Here is a 23,599-nt window from a genome sequence, read left to right as displayed (position 1 = left end):
TTATACATACACTTTATAAACCAAAAATATCATCTTCCTGTATGTTTTTCTACAGAGTGCAACGTAAGATAATTTGTGTTGAATATGTGTACCAATATTTTTCCCAGTCCACCGTTTAGTAGGAAAAACAGCACTGGTATTGTTTTTGTAACTGCCAGATAATCTGTTACAAGCGACAAATGCTGGAACTGTCAGGTTGTAAACAAACAAATTATTGGTTGTTACGATTCGGCCTGTTTAACCCAGTACATGTTTCCACCATTCTTCCGACGGAACTTTATGTTAGTTATATCTTAAGTCCTTATATGTATCAAATTATGATATATATGATTTCTGTAAATAAAAAAAACGAGAAGATTCGACCTATTTAGACATACGCACTATATTAATACGTAATTGTAAATTTTTCTTTAATTGATATAACAAAACAACTAGTTAATTAATCTTAATTCTCTCTCTCTCTCTCTCTCTCTCTCTCTCTCTCTCTCTCTCTCTCTCTCTCTCTCTCTCTCTCTCTCTCTCTCTCTCTCTCTTTCTCTCTCTCAGATGTAACGCAGTAGGAGTTCCGCAAGGATCTACATTATCAGCTCTATTGTTTTCTTTATACATAAATAGAATATGCGACAAGTATATAAATAGATAGTTACACTTTTCTTCGTTTTACGGGTTTCAACATTATATCTCTCACACCCCTCTTGAAATCAGGCTAGGTAACGTTACGCAGTATAACACTTGAAAAAGAATATAGACTACCCAGCCTGAACGTTGGAAAGATAAGCCTTTATTGCCTCAAGATAAGTATTTCCTGTAGTAGTACCCAGAGAACAGCGTGTAGAGCAGAGGGTGGCTTATGTTGTATTAATAAATTGTTGTTTGGTATTTTGATATCTTAAATAAAATTTACTTAAAATACGGTTCTACTGAAAATATTCACTTTATGATTTGATTGTTCTACCCTATAAGGACGGTTAAGTTATTACATTTCTAAGATTAGCATTGCACCCAAAAATGTGTTTCATGCATCTATTTCATACAGTAAAACTTACATCACAATGTTGACATAAACTCATATTTATGGATTAGGCTATGTAATGTTTGGAAAGAATAAAGGTTAAATGTACACTTGAATTTCATTTATTTATCATGCCATAAATACTAACCCAGGCATCGTAAGCAAAAATTTGGAAATTGCAGGAAATAATTCCGTACAAGCGACATTCTGTACGAAGTTTATTACCCTATGGAAAGATGTTTTTTAAAGAACTCTCGGTTGTCTCCTTTGAGCTCCTTCCCTAAAAAATCGTTTAGTTTTATTTTTTAAGCTTTCTGAAAATGTACAGTTTGTAATATTTACCAAAAATACATAAGTCTAACAAGTCAGTTCAGTAACATGTCCTTGAAATGATGAAGTAAGTGGCAATAAATAAATTAAAAATTACTGTAAATTAAGGAGGAAGTTTACTTATTTTACATGATTTACTAAGACAGTAATACAGTTTCATGGCATTATATCGGACAAATCTTCTCGATCGAACTTCGTTACGAAAAGTATCGGTTAAATCTTCTAATTATCCTTAAAGACGTCTTGTTGAGTAAGGAGTTTACATTTGCTTGATCTATTGGAAAATTTAATTTGTTGTTAAGTCACTGTTAAAATAACTTAATCGTTATTTACAGAATGTATTACAAATTGTTCTACATTTCTCGTTTTTCTATATGAGAACTTAGTAAATATTAAGAAATACTATAGTTTCATATTTCCATATAGTTATTTTTATTTTACTAGATACATTTATGTTGGCAATTAATTACCACTACAACATGCACAATTATGTTGTAACATTTATAAACAATGCTTTGATCCTCTGAATTTGGTTATTTTTCCTGATGGATTATCTAAACCTGTATTACTAGAAAGAGATTCATTTACACCACCAGAATCTTAATTTTCTTCATGGTTGGTACCACTTGTATAGATTGTTATTATTTACACTAGTAATGATAACAGATTTGGTAAAACTAAACATAATCAAATGGTTCAATGTATTGAGAATCGTATTAAAAAAGTTAAACTAGCTATTTGTTTCGTATTTGGTTAGTTATGGTTCCCAAATTTCAAAAATCATTCACCGATAAATATTTTACAGTAAATAACTTCAAAATTTATTTCGGCCAAAACTTAACACATTAGTCATTTAAGATTAGTAATATGTTCTATGAAAAACAAAAACATTTCCATATATTATAGTTTTAACAATGTATAATAGTAATATATTACATGGTAAACAAAATGTTTTCGTAACGCAAAAATCCTGGAACTTTGATTTAAAACTAATAAACATTGAACAGCCATTCTCCTTATTAATAGCTAAATAACACGTGTCTCTAAAAATATTGCTTGGAACGTACTAAACGTATTTTTTTAAAATTGGTATTAGTTAGAAACTTCAGTATTTCCAGTGATAGTTCATATTTCAATAATTATTCATTGTGTTAATTTTATATTCATTCTTTTATTACTATTATCAGCATACTTGATGACGTATATTAACTTTTATGATACGGTGTACCTACGCTTAATAACTAAGAAATCATAATTAGTTATGAGATATTAGTAGGAATAAGTATTAGTTATACTATATTGGTAAAAACTCGGAGAATATTAAAAATATTTAACCAAAATGTGAACAATTTTAATCCCATATAGGAAAACATGACTAGTTTGTATTTTAAAGTAATGATGAGAGAAAAATATCTGATAAGAGTCCTTGAGGAAGCAAGTTGTTTTTATAGTATTCATCGAAGACTTTTTTGATCGAACTTCGTTACAGGAAGCAGCAGAGAAATTTAATTTAAGTCGTTGAGTGACGTTTCACGGCAAATTCATGAATTCAATGTTTACATTTTCTTGATTTATCAAGTAATTAGATTTGTAGTTATATTATTTAAGGTGCGTTTTATTATTATTTTCAGATGATATTAGAGCTTCTTTATTTTAAAGGTTCGAGATGACCCTTTCTAAATTAGATACATAATGAAGTATCTTTTAATAAAAAATGTAATGGAAAAAATTAGTTTCTGTAACCAAAACATGTATATATATATATATATATATATATATATATATATATATATAAGTAGATAGGAATATAAGGTTCCTAGACCACTTTCGGAGCCAACAGTAAATCAATGGAAAATACTGTTTAAAGGACAATAAACGAATCTGTAAAATCAAACAGTAATGGAAAATACTGTTTAAAGGATAATAAACGAATCTGTAAAATCAAACAGTAACTCACGAATGAATAGCTTACAGAAATTACCCGAATCTATAGCTGTTTGCTTCTACTTTATCAAATCAATCTATTTGAAATGTCTGCTACGAATAAACAAAAAATCTTCTACTCTACAAAATTGATAGTAGCACAGTCTTTATCTTTAATAGTCTTCTTTCCAGTAACAACCAAGTGTAATTTATCATGTTTATTCAATTCTTTAATCTTTTTTTCCATCCAAAACAGTCAAAAATCTGTTCGGTAAGTGTACTTTATAATCTTCCAACTCGGCAATTATTGTAAATCCGAATTTATCTTTCATTTTCTCCAGATTCAAAATTTTTTATTTCTTATTTTCTTCTAATTCATTCAACTTCTTATATTCTTTGAACTTTAAATCACCAAACTCATTTAATTCCTTTAGTAGATCCATTTATATAAGAAAAATTTTAACTAGCGATTTTTTCTAAATTCCAATTTTATAGTGAATTTTCGAGAAATATCGTTCAAATTATCAACTTTTTAAGGTACATACAAACTGGTACTAGTACAAACTGGTAGTTTTTTTTTAAATCCTGAAAAATCTACCGAATTATCTCTAATTATTACGAAGTTTTAGCTTAAAAGTTGATAATTTGAACGATATTTCTCGAAATTCACTATAAAATTGGAATTTAGAAAAAATCGCTAGTTAAAATTTTTCTTATATAAATGAAGGGAGAAAAAAGTAACATGTCCGTTTTGTAAGAAAGAAATCCTAAAACATAACTATGATCGACATTATAGCTCAAAAATCCATTTAAAAAACAAACAACTTTACGAAAGTGAACTGAATTATTTGAGGAATTGGGCTAAAGAAAATCAAATTGTCGATCATAAAAAGATGTACAATATAGAAAAATTACGAGAATTAAAGAAAAACTTTAAGGAAGATAAAAAAATCTCAATCTATTTAAAGATAAAAAAATTCATTCAATCGCCGAAAAATTGTCTATCAAAACTAACGATAAAACTAAGTCTGAAACGATCGAACGAATAGACAAAACTCATAACGAAAAACCTAAAAATATCATTGATGTAGGAGTTTTATCCTCTGTACAAGGTCTATTTAAGCAATACATTTTAACGAATTAAAACGATAAGTTCATGTCAATTTACAAATATCTATCAATTATGAGGCCTGAAATTAAAAGTTTAATCGAAAAATTACAAGAAAATGTTAAAAATATGAAGGGCTATCTCTCTTTAGAATGTGAATACGAACGAACTTTAGTTAACGGTGAACCACAAATATGTCCAATGTACTTTACTATAAAATCCGATGAAGTCTTTGACGTAAACGATTTTATCACAAAACAATTTAATAAATTAACACATCGTGAACAAACAAATCATCCAAATAAGGGTTCTGGATGGACATTTTAAAAGCTGCAAACAACTAGTTTTGAGCATTAATAAACACGAAATGATGAACGCAGGATCATATATCGATTTAACAAAGATAATCAAAGATAGGAAGGCTTGTGTGAATATCAAAAATAAAGATGATTTCTGTTTTATTTATTCTATTCGATGTGCTATTGATAAACCAGAAACTCATGTAGACAGAGCAAAACAATATGAAAAATTTGTGAATGACGAGATATTTTCGGGCTTTGAGTATCCGATGTTTTTAAAAGATATACAATTATTTGAGAAACGCAGCTCCAATTCCAAGTACAAATATCCAAAAATGTCTATAAATATCTATACTTATGACGAAAAACTCAACATTGTTTCATTACAAATTTCCGAAGTTTATAATGCCGAGTTAGAAATCGATTTATTGTATGTTAAACAAGAAGACAAATCTCATTATGTTTTGATCACGGATTTAAATAAACTCGTTTTTTTCTCAATTATCTAAATGTAAAAATAAAAAATTTCTTTGTAGAAGATGTTTGAGTCATTTCTACAAATATAGTGCTTTAGCTGATCATTTAGAAATTTGCAAGCAACATGAAGTTTGTAAACCAATTATGCCGTTTCCAGGACAAAAAAACATCATTTATTAATTATCAAAAGAAATTTAGCCATCCGTACGTTATTTATATGGATTTTGAAAGCATATTAGAAAAAATTCCGACATGCAAGAACAATCTACAAAAATCGACTACACACAAGATTCAGAAACACATTCCTTATGGTTTTACTCTATATTTAGTGTCGAATGTGACCAATCGCATGTACAAACCGATATGTTATCGAGCCAAAAATGAAGAAGATTTACCTAATGTTCCAAAACAATTGTTTGAAGAACTCAATAAATTCTCGAAATACATAGCGAAAAAATATAATTCAAAGAACATGAAACCTATGAAATTGACTGAAGAAGAAGAAATTTCGTATAAAAATTCAAACGTTTATCATATCTGTGAAACAGAAGGTTTTGATGAAGAAAAAAGATTAAAAGTGAGAGATCATTGTCATTTAACCGGCAAATTTCGAGGTGCTGCTCATTTATGTTGTAATCTGAATCTCAAATTTCCTTAAAATATTCCAGTTTTCTGTCACAATATGAGTAACTATGATACTCATTTGTACATAAAAGAATTGGCTAAACAATATGGAAACGTTGATTTGATTGCAAACACCGATGAACGATATATAAATTATTCTGTAAATTCTGGATATGGATATGAATTCGAAGGTAATAAACCTAGAAAATACATTAAGTTTTCTTTCGTAGATACGTTCAGATTTATGGCCTCATCTATAGAAAAGTTAGCTAAAAATCTAAAGACAGAAGATTTTAAACATACAAATCATTTTATACAGGATGGAAGAATATTGAATGAAATTCTAAAAAGACAGCCAAATGACGACAACGAGATTTTTAAAATTCTATCTAGAAAAGGAATATTTCCCTATGAATTTATCGATAGTATTGAAAAACTTGATTACACAGAAGAGCTAAAAATTCAAGATTTCTATTCACTTTTAACAGATGAGAGCATATCTGAGAAAGATTTTTAACATTATTTAGCTGTTTGGAATAAATTAAAGGATAAAAATCTTGGTAATTACTCAGATCTCTATAACATCCAAGATGTTTTATTGCTTGCTGATATTTTTGAAAACTTCAGAAACATTTGCTTGAATTGTTACAAACTCGATCCAGCACATTATCTGACTGCTCCAAGTCTCGCATGGGACGCTATGTTAAAATTAACGAAAATTGAGCTTCAGCTACTTAACGATTATAACATGTATTTGATGATTGAAAAAGGTATTCGCGGAGGCATTTCTCAATGTATTAAACGATATGTTAAAGCAAATAACAAATATTTGAAAGATTTTGATGAATCAAAGCCTGAAAACTATCTGTTGTACGTCGATGCCAATAACCTTTATGGTTACGGGCTTATGCAAAATTTACCATATAACGAAATCAAGTGGATGAATCCTAAAACATATACAATAGAAGAGTGGCAAGAAACAATTTTAGAACTCACTGGCGACGAAGATTATGGCTATATTCTCGAAGTTGATCTAGGATATCCAACAAATTTACATGAACATCACAAGGATTTACCTCTTGCTCCCGAACATTATAAAAACAAACTTTGCACAACTGTAGTGGATAAAACTGAATACGTTGTTCATTCAAGAAATTTGAAATTCTATCTGGAACAAGGTATGATTTTGAAACATGTGAATAGGGTTATTGCATTCGATCAGAAGACTTTTATGAAAAAGTACATAGATTTTAACACAAACATGAGAACCAAAGCTACAAGTGACTTCGAAAAGGACTTTTATAAGCTGATGAACAACTCTGTTTTTGGAAAATCTATGGAAAATGTGCGAAATAGATGCGATATCAAACTAGGAAATGAAGAATTTTCAATGAAAAAGGCCAAGAAAACAAACTTCAAATGCTTTAATATCTTTGACGACAACTGTATAGCGAGTCACATGTATAAACAAAAGGTTAAATTTAACAAACCGATCTACATAGGATTTTCAGTTCTTGACCTATCAAAATTGTTAATGTATGAGTTTTATTTCGATAAATTAAAGAAGTTCGACCCAGATTTGAATCTGTGTTACATGGATACAGACAGTTATTTCCTAGAATTGAAACGAGATCCTTTTACAATTATTAAAGAAAATATAGATGACTTTGATACAAGTGATTATCCAAAAGATCACGAATGTTTCACTACTAAAAATAAGAAGGTAATAGGGAAATTCAAAGATGAGTTAAATAGCGAAGTTTTACAAGAATTTTGTGGATTGAGATCGAAAATGTATTCGTACAAATATATAGACAAAAATCCAGTTAGGTGTAAAGGAATTAAGAGAAGTGTTGTAAATAAAACAATAAATATCGAAAACTTGAAAAGATGTAATCGAAGATAAAGAGGAATTTAGAGAGATGACTGTAATAAAAAGCTATAAATATGAGTTGTACACAATTACCATAAACAAGCTGGCACTGAGCGCTAAAGAGGATAAAAGAATTGTCCTAGAAAATAAGATCGAAACAGTACCGTATGGCTATAAAAATGAGTCAAAATGTGGTATACTAGACGAACTAAATAAACTTGGAAACTTTGATATGTAAATGGAAGATGATTTAATTCACTGTCACAAATGTAAGAAAAAAAACGAAAAATATCGATGCTAAGATTGTTCAAACTCAAAAAGGATTGTATAGAATTGCTGCAAAATGTTCAAAATGTAAGACAAATAAGAGTAAGTTTATAAAGAATCCTTATGAAAAACAAGTAAAGAAAGAATCTAAGAATAAGGAAGAAATCGAGATTGAAGCTAAAGAAATGCATGCACCAGTACGAAAAAAGTTTAAAAAGAGAAAAATTATAACTTTAGGAATTGACGATTTATGGGCAGCAGATTTAGTTATAATGTCTAACTATTCAGATCAAAATGATGGATTCAAGTATGTATGTTAAATGTTATTGATACTTTCTCAAAATATGCTTGGTCAAGAGCTATCAAAAGAAAAAAACGGCAAGGATGTTTCAAAAGCTTTTGAAGATATAGTAAAAGATGCTATAAAGATCGGGCATAAACCTCCGAATCTTCTTCATACAGATAAGGGTTTAGAGTTTAAAAATAAAGAATTTAACGATGTTTTGAGGAAATATAACATTAAGATTTATCATACTGAAAACGAAGAGAAATCAAGTATTGTAGAGAGATATAACAGAACTCAAAACGAAAGGATGAAAGTTATTTTTGAGATTAATAAAAACTTTAAATGGATCGATATTCTTTAAAAAATAGTCACAAATTATAATTATACGGTTCACAGTACGATTAAAATGAAGCCCAAAGACGTAGATAAGGATGCAGAAAAGGAGTTATTAGAGACAGTTTTCAAGTATGTTCCACCTGAAATTCACACGAAAACTAAATTTAAAGTTAATGATCATGTAAGAATTGTTAGTAAAAAAACAAACATTTTCGAACAAATATAAGAACAATTGGTCAAGAGAAATCTTTGTGATTTATCAAATTAATAACACAGATCCTGTAACTTATAGTATAAAAGATTTAAACAACGAAGAAATAACTGGAAGTTTTTACGAATATGAATTGAAAAAGTCAAAGCTATAATTTTTCCTATATAAATGGAGGCTCAAAAGAAATGTTCAATGTGCAAGGAAATAAAAGGTTTTGAGAATTTTATAAAATTAGAACTAAAAAAGACGGATTTGGACATTATTGTAAAGATTGTCATAATAAATATCGAAAAGAATTATACGATAAAATAGAAAAATTAACTCTAGAGGAGAAAGAATGTTACTTTTGTAAAGAAGTTAAGAATGTTTCTGAATTTAACAAGTGGCATTATATTAGAGATAAAAAACAAGTTTATTGTAAAGATTGTACTATAAGAATTCAACGAGAAAGTCGAAAAAAAGAGACTCATTGCGAATGTGGACGAATTATTCAATGGTTACCTAGTTATGCTAAACGTTTACAGACAAAATATCATAATTCGAGAGTTTAATAAAATTTAGTAACATTTTCATTCCTTTTTCAATCTTAAATAAATTGTTGTTTTACTCTCATTTTTCAATAAATTTCCATCAGAGTCTTGAACAGTTAAGGCGATTTTTTGAATTCTTGTAATATTTGTTCTAATTGGAATATAATCGATTTCATTCGGTTTTTCACTGATTTTTGATCCATAAGCAACATTTGGAAAAAAAGTGTACAAAGTTTCATATCCTTTGTGTAAATGTTCGGTATGATTTTCAAAACTAGGTTCAACGAGATTACAATGTACTTCAATTACATCGAACGGTCTAAATTTTGGCGTTTTATTTCCTAAATATACCTGATTTGCCTCAATAGTTTCTTAAACAAACCCTAATAAATCTACTATAATTGCTGAAAACATTATTCTTACTGGTGATTTTATTTGAATTTTATTAGAGAGATAATTTTTTTGTATTTCAAACTTGTTTTCGTCAAAGTTTAAATATTTATCTGATTGTTTGAATGTTTTCAGATAATTTTTAAGGGAATTTTTTATTTGATCGAAGGTATAATATCCTTTGTTTAAACCATAATATTTTTGTTATGTTCTTCTCACTAAATCCTATACAATAAGGAGAACTTTCACTAATATTTATTACAAAATTGTCAGAATAAAAACCGCTTAAACCGATAAAATAATTTGATTCTTCCTCTAAATGAATAGGATGTTCCAAGTTTAAAACTAATTTAGAGCTTTCTGAAGTCAACTTGAACAGCTTCATTTTCGCTATTTAAATGGAGAAATTTTTAAAGCCAAAAGATCAGATAAAACTTCAAACGTTTGAAGAAAATAAGAAAGATCAACCAATCAGATTGTTAATTGTTGGTTCAAGTGGATGTGGAAAAACAACTTTATTATTGAATTTTATCTACAATAGGTTGATTCCTTATTCCAAATTGTATGTTTTTAGTAAATCTTTAGAACAAGACGCCTATAAAAAATTACAAGAAAGATTTGAAAATATAAATCGCCATTTTGTAAGACCGAGGGTGAATAAATCATTTTTGTCTAAAACTTTTCACTACTTAGGCCCAAAAAGTTTCAATGGTTTGTCACAGGAAATTAAAAGTTGTAATACTTTGGTTTCCTTTTCTAATAAACTAAAATATTGGCTATTTGATGCTACAAGTATTGATGTTCTGTTACGGTAAAAATACATTAGAATTAGGTTCATGAGTCCATTCCTATCAGTGTGAATTCCGTCCTTGTGATAAGAACCCTATTGTTATTCGTCACAGGAGCTGCCTGTTACAGTATTTTTCTTTGAAGACTAGACTGTTAAGACATCTTTATTTTGTTATTACTTTAATATTAGTTTTAATTTAGTCACCATGTACTGGATAAAGGTGACTGTAATTTTCAACAAATGTTTTGAATTACTATTGTAAATATTGGGAAATAAAATAAATATTATATTATTATTATATTAAGAAAAACTTAAACAAAAAATATCACATTTTTATAATGCTTCCGAGGACGTAGTTCACTTAAGCGAATGTAAACCAAATTCTTTAATCGTTTTCGATGATTGTATTTTAGAAAATCAAGACGTTATTAAAGAATATTTTGTAATGTCTCGTCACAAAAACATATCTTGTATCTATCTTTCTCAATGATTTTCAAAGATTGATAAACAAGTTATAAGAAATAATTTGAATATGTTGTGTGTTTTTAAAACAAGATGATCATTATTCCAGAAAGATTTATAACAATTATGTGGGATCTGATATGAGTTTTAACCACTTTATTGAGTTGTGTGATAAAATTTGGAAAGAAAACTACGGTTTTTTAACTATTAATCTAACTTTGAAGCCTAAAAATAGAAAATATTTGAATAAATTTTCTAACATAAATGCTGCTCAGTGGTCTGACAAATCTACTTGATAAAATATTTGTTACAATTATTTTTTACATTATCTTTACTTTTTATTTACATTATGAAAACAACTGAAAACGGTAAATCTGTTCACGTTTTACGTTTCACGTTCACGTTTTTACGTTCCACGTTCACGTTTTTACGTTCCACGTTCACGTTTTTACGTTCCACGTTCACGGTTTTACGTTCCACGTTCACGTTTTACGTTCTACGTTCACGTTTTTACGTTCCACGTTCACGTTTTTTTTACGTTCCACGTTCACGTTTTTACGTTCCACGTTCACGTTTTTACGTTCCACGTTCACGTTTTTACGTTCCACGTTCACGTTTTTACGTTCCACTTTCACGTTTTTACGTTCCACGTTCACGATTTTACGTTCCACGTTCACGTTTTTACGTTCCACGTTTACGTTTTTACGTTCCACGTTCACGTTTTTACGTTCCACGTTCACGTTTTTACGGTTCACGTTCACGTTTTTACGTTCCACGTTCACGTTTTTACGTTCCACGTTCACGTTTTTACGTTCCACGTTGCGATGTTATTTTCGGGGCAAGCGAAAATATTCGCAATTTGCCAGATAGCCAGTCGAGCTGGGTTAGAAAATTCCAGGGTTCGAGAATTTCATATAACTATTATTTATTGTTAGGAGTCGAATCAGAGGGCCCTGCGGAAAGAAATTGATACTTCCAAAATAACGTTGGGCTTACTTCATCACGTCGACTCCAATAAAATTTTGAAGACGTAAAAAATAAAAATTTCTTGTTCTAGGAAAGTTATTGTTCAAGCGAGTCCGATTTTCGAAAACAACTGTATTGTTTATTAATACGTCGGTCAGTGAGGAATTACAAGTAAGCTGAGTAGTCTCCACTGATAACTTGGTCGGGGAGTCGTATACAGTAATTATTGTAAGAGCCCGGGGTTGGAATAATTAATCGGTTAAATAGTGATGGTTAGTAGAGCAAAATACAAAATCAAAGCAAAATATGAATAGCAATGGCAAACAAAAGCAATATTCAAATAACACCAATAGCAAATATACAATCTTATAAATTAAAGATTTAGCCATGCACCAATATCACAGTGCAACTACTATATACGTAAAGCAAGCACTAACCATTAACAAAAAAATATTTCTACGGGATGCAAAAGCTAGATGAATTTATAATATAAAAATAGACTAAGCTGTATTTATTCTGTAGGCAAGTGTATAGCTCCAAAATAAAATATCAAGTTTACTTTCTCAGGCATATAATTTTGGAAAATAAAAACAAAATAATCACTTACAACACACCATGCAGAATTACCCTACCATATGCAAGCTAAGATAAAGGTAAATGATTTAAACCATGCGATAAGGCTACTAAACTAAATTACTATAAATATCAGGGCTCTATGAATATGAAAGAAAAATTGAACACTCACCCTATCTGCACAGTTCACCAGAAAAATAAACTAAAATATCGTTAAATAAATATTTTGATGGAGGTTATCGGGGTGAGGGTGTCAAGACGTTCGCAAAAATAAAAAGAAAGGGTTGTGAGTCCCGAAATAGATAAAGGAGAAAAATAAAGATAATCACTTACAAAAATATAAATAATTAATAAAATGAAAATTAGATTGAACTTCAATAAAAAAGAAAAATATTTCCGCGTAGATTAGAGATTCGCCAAGAAATGTGATAATAATCAGACAACAGAATGATGGTCGAGAAAACTTTATACCTAATATAAAAATTTACATCGATTTAACATAAGATTTAGTTTATGAGGACGGGGTCGGTGGGAAGAAAGTATTTATAAAAGGAAGTCGTGGGTATAGGATGCCAGTACTATCGCCGGAAAGAAAGCAGTGGTAAGGCGAGTCCCGACTGTTATAATTTTTTCCGGGTAGGAGATAATTGGTAGGAAAGTTCGTAAAGGAAACTCGGGATGATGTGTCAGATCGATCGCCAGGAAAAGAAATGCGAGATCTGAAAAATTTAGAAAGGAAAATTTTAACACAGTAATTAAATTTAGTCGAAATGACAAAAAAATAATCTGAGTAATTGAAATTCTAAATATAAGTTAAATTGAAGAAAAGAATAACTTTAGTAATTCAAGTTGAACAAGTAATTAAAGTTTCAGTAAATTGAGAAAGTCAATTATATTCTATTTAAATTTAATGATACCCTTAAATATCAAATAAATTATTAAGAGTATATTTAAAATCAAACAAATATCTTATCAAAATAAATTTATAACCATCAAACATTAATAATATATTTCAGATCGATGAATTTTCATAAATGACAAATAAAATATTAAATTCTGTTTCACATAAAAATTTGGAAGAATTGTTGATGGCGGAGATAAAACACTTTAGTAAGGAACAGGGTCGTTGTTCCTTACCTGGTGCTGGATATCGGCGGCGGGCGTCGAGTCGCGATGTAGTCGTTCAGCGAGTGGGGTCGGGGGAAGGGGTCGAAGTAGTGGTGAGCAGCGGTCGTCGGCGGTGTCGCGGTCACTGGCTGTCTCCCTGTGTCTTCAATCGGCCGTCATTATATAGGTTCGCGCGATCGCGGGGGTGGGGGAAGCCTTCTCCTCTCGCCGTGATCGGAGGGGAAGCGGCGATGTCCGTGCGGGCACGGACCTGCCAGATAGCGTCTGACTCATCGTCAGTAAAATAATCTTTTCGCTCCTTTTCATGATAATTCTAAAACTCAAGTCGTTATTCGTAATATTAAAAAAATTGTCTGTTCTAATTTTTCAATTTTACTAATGAATATTTTTAATTTAAATTTTATTTTGTATGCTAAAAAAAATAACATGTTACAACGTTTACGTTTTTAAGTTACACTTTCACGTTTTTACGTTCCACGTTCACGTTTTTACGTTCCACGTTCACGTTTTTACGTTCCACGTTCACGTTTTACGTTCTACGATCACGGTTTACGTCCCACGTTCACGTTTTTACGGTCCACGTTCACGTTTCAAAATTTTTCTAATTAAATGGTGAACGTAACTTCTGAAGAAGCGAAAAACCTTGATCAAATCGAAAATAAATTAATCAAAGAATTTAAAGAACAGATTCGAAATGATGAAAAAGAACAAGAATTTATTCAAAAAATCAATCAACCTGTAACTTCTGCAATAAAAAACGTTGAGGGCAAAAAAAATTGAAAATGTTTTAAGTGATAATCAAAATTTGATGAATTTGGTTCCAGTTGTACGACAATTTGCCGATATTTCAATTCCAGAATCTGAAGTGGAAGAGTTTGAATTGCCAAAATTACCATCTTCAACACCATTTAGACCTCGAATCATTGAAGACTCTACCATAGTTGAACCAATAAGTCCTGGAACAACGGATATAATAATTGGTGAAATTGGTAAAAAATTTCTTCCTAGAGCAAAGGATGATAAATTTGGTTTGTATTGGGACAGAAAAAAGAGAAGTTTTATGATTGGAAATTTACCCGTTAATTTTGAACATAACGATATCATTATTAATGAAAAAACATATGAAGGAACTCAAGGTTTATGGAGATTATTAACAGACTATGACGCTCTAAAAGATAATTATTTATATTCTGAAGAAGATTTGAAAAAGTATACAGAAATTTTATGGGAATCTGATTCAATTTACAAAAATAATGATCCATCTACTAAGAAGCCTAAGTCAAGTAGAGGTAAAAAATATATGAACTTAATTAAACCAATTTGGGAAAAAAGAATCGAAGGATCAGGTGTGAGAAAATACAGTGATAATAAGATTGATACAGATATATCGACGATTTGACAAAACTCGATGGAATTATTAATTATATTTATGCTCAAGAGAAGGCTGGAAATAAAAATTTTTTGAACGAAAAGAAAGCGATTAAAGATTTTATTTCGAACAAACTTGACGAAATTATTGAAAAACCTGATGGAAGTAAATATTTAAAACGAATTTTGCCGGCAATAAGTTCATCTATGATTGAGGGTAGTGGACTTTTGAATGATTTTATCAACAATTTACCTTTTGAATTACACGTACTAACCTATCAGTATCTGGGGCCTGGCACAAAACTCGAAAAAAGACTAAAAAGAGGAGATCCTGGTATAAATAAATTAGATCAAGCTGCTATGAAACACGATATTTTTTATGCAAAACATAGAGACACAAATTCCAGACATATAGCAGATAAAGTTTTGCAATATAAGGCAATGGATAGATTTTTATCAAAAGATGCTAGTTTAGGTGAAAGATTTGTTGCGCTTCCAACAGCTGGAGCAATGTTTTTGAAGAGAAAACTAGGAATGGGAATCAAAGAGAACTTGAAATTTTAACTATATAAATGGAGGTGAACGTAAACTTCAGCAAAAATCAGAAAGAAAAAATAAAATCCGCTTTTAAGAAAAAAAATACCCGTTAGTATTCAATTTAAAATAGATCAACTAAAAAATGGCAAAGATAAGATATTTTTAACAAATAGACAATACAATAAACTCGAAAAACATAAGAAAAACAATAAAGGAACCAGAATATAATTTTCTTATAATCAGTTGAAAGAACTTAAAAATGGTGGACTTTTGAAAGATTTATTAGATTTTGGAGAAAATATTCCAGTTGTTAAAAATGTTGTTCCTTATGTTAGAAAAGCCGCTCCAATTGTAAAAAAAGATGTAATTCCTATTGTGAGAAATATTTTAAATTGGTTGGATAAAGAGTTGGAAGATGTTACAGGATCTGGATTAGATGAAAAAACTTTGAATTACGTGAAATCAAACATTGAAAAAAAAAAATTGAAACCTTTAACATTCGGGGAATTGGAAGAAATCTGCAAAAATATTAAAAAGTTTAGAGGAATCTTCATGAGAGATACATTACCTGAAAAAGTTAAGAAATTTGAATGTGGAATTGTGAATTTAGACTCGATTATGGGAAGTGGAACGCATTGGATTTGTTATTATAAAAATGATAAGAATGCATGTTATTTTGATTCGTATGGAAGAATTGAGGACAAACCACCTATAGAATTGATTAAATATTTGAAAAAAATCAAGCGTCTACTACAATGATTCTCAGATTCAAGACTATAAAGATCCCCCAATTTGTGGTCATTTATGTGTTTTTGTGTTGAATGAACTGAGTGATGGTAAAGATTTTAAAGAAGTTGTTAACAAATTATTACTTAATAAATATGGATTCACAAAATATTTTTGACGTATTTGGAACACAAATTATTCAAAATGTAAATAATAGTTTGAATTTTGATAGTTTGAGAAATGAGTTTGATAACAAGTTAGAAAATTTATTACAAAACCTTCCAGATTCAGATATGTTTGCTGTCGAGATTGAAGATTTTAAAGCAGAATATGATAACAAACTTGCAAATTTCATGAGTTCAAATGAAGTTGCTGATAAAATAAAAGCATTGAAAAAAAGAATTTGAAGATGGTGCAAAAAAAATATTTACCAATTTAATGTCTCATATCGATAAAGCTGATAAAATTACTGAAGCGATCAAAGTTGAAAAGAATTATATTAGTTTGGCTAATAAAAAAAGAATTGTCGGTGTTCGACCTGGTATTGACAAACATGATGTTGTTGTTAAAGAACAAATTTTAAAACCTCTAAAATTATCAGAAAACATCGATATTGTTGATTTACATGATCCGAATGTTAAAAATTCCTTAGATTTTAAAGGAAAAAGAATTAGCAGTGTTAGTAAAGGAATTAATCCATTTGATGTTGTTGTAATGATTTAATTAGGAGATCCTATTAAAATGTTTAATGAACTAAAACAAAATTATGAGAATCATAAACAGCATGTTAAAGATTTTACAACAGAAGTCTATGAAAAACTTGATGAAAGAAGTAACAGATCAGTAGACGATGTTGGTGAAATTAATGAAAAACTGACTAAATTTAAAGAGTCTTTTGATAAGTTTAGTTTAGATGCTACGAAAACTTTTGAGAATATTGGTCATAAATTTGTTGAATACAATGATTCTTATGCTGACAAATTTCAAAAAATAGAAGAAAAACTTAATAAGTGGGAGGAAGATCTTACTGAAATAGGTATTCGCGTAGGGTTTTATACCTGATAAAATTTCCTTATATAAATGACGCTCATATATTGTGTGAGGTGTAAGGCAAAAACTGAAACAAATGATATAAAATACTATGCAAACATCAATGGAGTTAAAAGAGTTTCTGGAAAATGTGCTGAATGTAACGCTAAAAAGAGCCAATTTATAAAAACTTGAAATGTTTTCTTAATAAATAGAGATGGCGGGGTATTACAGTGCTTTCAATCTTTTTATAATGCAACACGAAAGAGATTTGAAAAAAGAACATTGGGATGATATTTCTCAAAAATATGAATTATCCGAAGATATGATGCGATTGTACATTAATAAGTTAAATTTGTATAACATTGCAAAATATCAAAATCTGTCCCCAGAGTTCATTCAAGAAAATATACATTATCAATTAAAAGATCATATGTCTGTTCTTTGCCTCTATCAACACTTGAGTATAAAGTTTTTGGATGAAAATAAAGATACAGTTGATTGGAATAATATTATAGATAGCGGTTACTATCCTGTGCATATTTTATTGAAATATGTGGCCGAAATTGCAAAATTTAAGGAAGAGAATCCTGAATATGACGAAGTAGATAATTAAAAATGACTAAAATTTATATCTTTTCTTATAAAAACGTACATTAGATCGATGAAAAATGATATCTTTCTTATACATGATGTTTAAAATTTCTAAATTTTCTCTTATTAAATGGCGGACTACAGAAAGTATGCTAGTGATATTGAAAGGGCGGAGTTTAAAAATTTATATCCAATTAGTAAACAACATTTGAATGAATCGAATAAAAGAACTGAGTTTAATATTGATTTTGGAGATAACTTTTGCTCTTCTAACTTCCAGTTTTATATTTCTGGAACTTTAACAAAACAAGATGGTCAAGCATATCTTGGAACTGATAATGTTAGATTAATCGATAATTTTATACCATTTTTATTTTCTAAGATTGAAGTAAGAAAACACAATAAATTGATAGAAGAAGTCGAAAACTGTGGCCAATTAAGCACTATTAAAGGAACCATTTGTTATTCCAAAAGTGATGTATTTTCAAACAGTTTTGTATCAACTTTTAAATTTGGACAATTTGAAGCGGTCGGTGATTTAGCACATTTCGGCTTAGGATTCTTTGAAAATGTACATTTTCCAATCTATAAAGGTGGATTTTACATTAGTTTCATAAGAGCTGAAGACGATGATGTGATTCTGAAGACTGCAACTGGAAATGTTATGCCTGTTGATGGCAAAATTGCAATTAACGAGTTTTTCATTAGAGTTCCGATGATTTATTACAAAACCACGAGTAAAATTCAGTTGATTGATGAAATTACAAAATCTCTAAACATTATGTTTAATTTTCTAGATTGGCAATGTATTGAGCAAAAAGGTATTTCCGGAACAACTTATTCGTTCGATATCACAAATATTTATAGAAATATCTTCAATCCTAAGTTTGTTATTGTAGGTTTTCAAACAGATAGACAGAATAATCAAGAGAAAAATCCTTCAAAGTTTGATAATTTGAATGTAAAAAATATCAGAGTAAAATTGAACGGTTCTTATTATCCACATGAATTACAAAATTTAAACATTTCAGGAGGTCTTTTCAGAATCATGTATCAGATGTATCAAGATTATAAGAAAGTTTACTACAAAAATATGGAAATGTATTATAATCCTAAAGAATTTTTAGCGAATAGACCTATTTATGTCATTGATACAACATAGAGTTTGACAAATATTTCTGCTTCAAAGAACGATATAATTATCAATATGGATTTTCAAAATGCTGTTACAAACGCGATTTGTTATGTTGTTGTTGTTTCTGAGAAATTTTTATCATATGATGTGATTAAGAACGATATTAGAGAAATTCAGTAAAATTTTAGATTTATGGATTTTTCATTCCATTTCAGAGATTTTTTATTAATATTTTAATATATTTACAACAGAATTTTCGTTGATTAGAAGCAGATATGAGATCAATAGATTGATTCGAAGCGGACAGAATAGTATAGAGAGCGGACACTGCTGTGCCACCACAGACAATGGTGCAGCCAAGCTAGCGATGACCAAGAGATGTATCTAGACATCGTTAAAGGATCTTTATACAAGTAATTACAAGATGTTATCTAAATAATGTTCCCCCAATCAGTATCCACTTATTGAAAGCTCTGCAATGCATTGAAACTTATAGTTATGTTAAACCATTGCGCATTAATTTTAGTAATGAAGGCTTTAACACTATGAAGAACTATCTGAGAATTTATGTTTATTTGCTGATTTTAATTAATATAATTTATTGAGTTCCAAGTACAAATTGAGAAGTGTTATTTTTTACATTGATGAATAAACTCCTGTATTTTTAATAGTATTCATATTTTTGTTTAATAACCGAGTAACATGATCTGATATTCCTTAAATTATATATTGTATCTGACCTTTAGTTATAGGACAATATAAAATCCCATCACAGTGGGTGGCCCACTTATAATCTATCTCAAATTTTATAATTTCTATAACACTTAAGCCGGTAGCAATACATGTCTAATCGTGAAACGAAATAGTCTTTATCTAGTAAAGTAATTTATATATGTTTTATTTTGTTAAAAATAGCATTTACATTGCTTAAACATACTTAAAAGGAATACCACCCTACTTGTCGTGTACCAGGCTTTGATGATGTTGTAATTAAAATATCATATCTATGTCTCATCACATTCTTAAGATATCCAGTATATATACCTTCGTGCAATGATACAGAAAACAAACTTCTACATCCTTGGTAGACAAAGGTAAATGGTGCCAGCCCACAATAATAGGACTCAATGGTGAGGAACCAAATCTGATGGATGGATATGCACTATCATTGGTCTCAACAGAACTTAATTTTTCATATATAAAATTTTAGATTTCAAAATGTTAGTGTTCGTTAACTTTCAGCAAGTAAATCCTATTTTCAAACACGACATCGCTAAAAGGAATTAATTTATTTGATGGTTTTAGTTTTAGGATGGGTAGGCCAGTTGTTACCTTAAGTTAATATAAACCGTTTCAATCTTTTTAGGCATTAGTTTTAGACCAAAGACATTTCAAAACATAATATTCAAACTTTCTAAAACTCAATATTTACTGAAACGGTTAATATTTTGTAACAGCACTTTTGTACTAAGTTAAAGTTAGGTTTAAAGTTTTATAACGTAAAAGCCTAATTACAGAACAACTAATAACTTTTTAAAAGTTTTATTTTTAAATGTTATAATATTCAAGAGTAATAAAAAAATTCTATTAAAAGTTATTTATAACCCATTTTAGTTAGAAAATTTAGTTAAAATAAAGTAATAAATTTTTTTTATTGATTTAGTCATAAGGAGATAATCCGGATAAAATAACCATATATTAAACACCGTATATGTTCATTATATGACAGCAATATTTGCGAGCCATGAAATTTATCTATGATAACATTATATTGTTGAACATTGGTCATTATATTGCTATCTAGTACAGGATTTAGATTTATTTTGATTTAAATATTGAAAAAAATAAAATTATTTGTAGCCTACAAACATAAAAAGTTATCTACATAGGACTGTTAATAATACTATAGGACTTTTAAAAAGTTTTTAAAATATCGAAAATTTCTACTGATACTGTTAACGTGTAGAATCAAACTGGTTGTATAATATTTACAATTATGTGTGAATGAAAGTGATGTTACACAAAGTAATTAACTTGTGAATTATATTCCCTGTTCCAAAAAAAATAAGTTGGGTCGAGGGTTACTCTAAGCCCAGAAGTTATATCAAGTGATCGTTTCCCATTAGCCTATTGTCATCGCTCGATGGTCTCATGGTTAGGCATAGCATATGCTGGGTGCTGCTAGGCAGTGTGTGGTTGAAGTTGTTCATGATATGTCCTATTGCGTGGATGGCTGTCACTATAACGTTGTCCAGAATGTAAACTTAGGAGCGATGTCTTTAAAACATAGTGGGCGTATTGTGTCTGTTTGCTCCCTTCAAACCCGTCAATTTTGTAGAGTACATCTAGATGGATACATTCCTATCAACTATTTCCCCCTCAATGCAACTAACTGTTGTTGTGAAGTATTTCTGCAACGTTTGAAACAGCATATCTATCCGTGGATAACGAGTCGACCCCATGGAAATCTAACGGAGGATTGGAGCAGACACTGCCTAGAGCGAGAGTGATATTGGTGAGTGGCATCGAAATTGTAAACTGTTCATATCCTCAAGTACGTTTCTTTTTAATCTTCACTAACGAAAAAACAAAAGAGAATGACTTAATACTTTAATGAAAATGATTAGCAGGAAAAACTGCAATTTTATGTATAAATAATTTCGGACTCCGTTACACAATAAAAACGTTCCACACTTTCTATAGAGAAAAAGTTCTCTTACAGTTTATTTAAATATTTATTTTTTAATATATGTATACATACCTTAAATCCCAAAATATGTAAATATATTTTGACCACAGCTTAACAACGTAATGCAATAATAATCTAATTACAGCTCCTAAAACTGAAATAGTTGATAGACGTGTTTCAAAAGCAGTGTTGTTACATAACACAGTATATTGTTTGGACCATAGTTAAAAAGGAATTTATTAGCTGCTGACAACCAATTTTATTAACAACTGACTCGTGAAAAGTAACTGTTAAAGTACGAGGAGTATAATTACAATAGCTTTTTAGCTAAAAGTCGTTCTTCACATATTACTGCTTTAAGATTAAAAAGTAACAATTTAAAAATTAAAGTAAATTTTAAAATACTAAAACTTTTAAATGTAATCATGCATTTCCAACTTTAAATTTTAACTTACAATTACATTGCAACTAGTCCTTCATACACTAAGAATAAAAGAAATGATGGAAAAAACAAATTAGCGGATGTTGGGGTACTTATTAAGATTTAAGATTTAATACGATATTTTGGTTGGACTTTATTTCTAGAATAATACCTAAATATTTGGTAGAGGTTTATTTTTATACCCTATATAAAAATAAGGCAAAATCGTCGCATGCAAACATTAATTACTTGCATTATATTTTTGAAAATAACAAACACACACACACACACAAATCCCTTCACACAAGTAATTTTTTCTACAGAAATGTTATAAGGTGTGTACACCTCATCATATGTTTGTCTTTAAAGTATTGTACTAACTTCCTTTTGGAAATTCCCACACATGCGGACTACAAGAACCAATTGTATATCTGAACTAGAATAAAAATATATAAATTCTAATTTATTATATTCTTTTCTATATATTATACATATACATATCAAATCTTCGTGTACGAAATAAGACACAATTTTCGACTAGTAAGTGTTTTAATGATCTGTGAAGTAAACCATTATAACATTAATTTATCGTATATTGTACTCACAACCATTTTCAAGATGTCTTCGCCACAGTCTAGATAATGATAGACTGCTATCGTAACCAAACTACATCAACTGAACATTCATAATCTTTCCGTAGTTTTATGGGACAGTCAATTAAGGTGTTTGGCACACAATGGAAGTACCACATAAAAGGCTTAGTGCCATTAAATGTTAATGATTCAATTGATGACGTTGAATAACAGAATGTGTTTCTTGGCCTTTTCAAGACAAAATATTGTCAGTAATCCATTTAGATTTGTATCCATTTTGTTAGTTAAAAGCTGTTCTAATATTAGAAATTGTATAACCATTCTGTTAAAAAATGTATTATATCAGTTTTTAAGAAATGTATACCTATGTAAATACGTAAAGATAAATAAAATACATGTTATTACTAAAATTAAGATTTTCTAAAATAATTTTGTGATTGGTTAGTTTAGCTTAGGAATATTGGCTGAAATAATTATATGTGTCACAAGTTAATATGTACTACCAAACTATTTTTGCAGTAAACAAATTAAGAAGTGGATCATGGAATAAAATTATTTATTCTTATGTCTTCTTAGTTGTTTTAATTAACATTAAATAATCCACTGGCGCTGAAAGAGACATATTATAATAAATGTATTAATATATTACGACACAGGACCAGAAAACATAATAAATTATGTTTAGAGGGCTGGGATTTTCCATACAATTTTTCATTATTTAGAAGCGGTGTTTATTTCGGTGATAAATTCAAGAAACATTTAATTTAATTACATTAGAGAATTGAACTTTTAAAGACAATTAAGAAGTAGCATAACTGTTTTATATCGTTTTTAACTGTATAAATGTATACATAGGAGAATAAATTAGGCTCAACAAGGGGTTAGATATATTAACAGCCAAATTATTGATTTGTGACATATT

At 29.4% G+C, this 23,599-nt stretch overlaps 1 protein-coding gene across 1 annotated transcript in view; it reads right to left on the bottom strand.

Annotated features, from left to right (window-relative positions):
* The window catches only part of LOC124368257 (serpin B3-like), a 255,044-nt gene extending 232,250 nt beyond the window's left edge, over positions 1-22,794 (bottom strand). The window contains exon 1 of the mRNA XM_046825533.1: positions 22,690-22,794. Within this exon, the coding sequence (XP_046681489.1) occupies positions 22,690-22,695 (6 nt within the window). The 5' untranslated portion in view covers positions 22,696-22,794. The remainder of the gene's footprint in view (positions 1-22,689) is intronic.
* Positions 22,795-23,599: the final 805 nt, after the last annotated feature.

Source organism: Homalodisca vitripennis, chromosome 8 (genome assembly GCF_021130785.1).
Source record: "Homalodisca vitripennis isolate AUS2020 chromosome 8, UT_GWSS_2.1, whole genome shotgun sequence".
NCBI classification, from domain to species: Eukaryota; Metazoa; Arthropoda; class Insecta; order Hemiptera; family Cicadellidae; genus Homalodisca; species Homalodisca vitripennis.
Note: the sequence above shows the minus strand (reverse complement) of the source record. Positions and strands in the feature narration are given on the sequence as shown.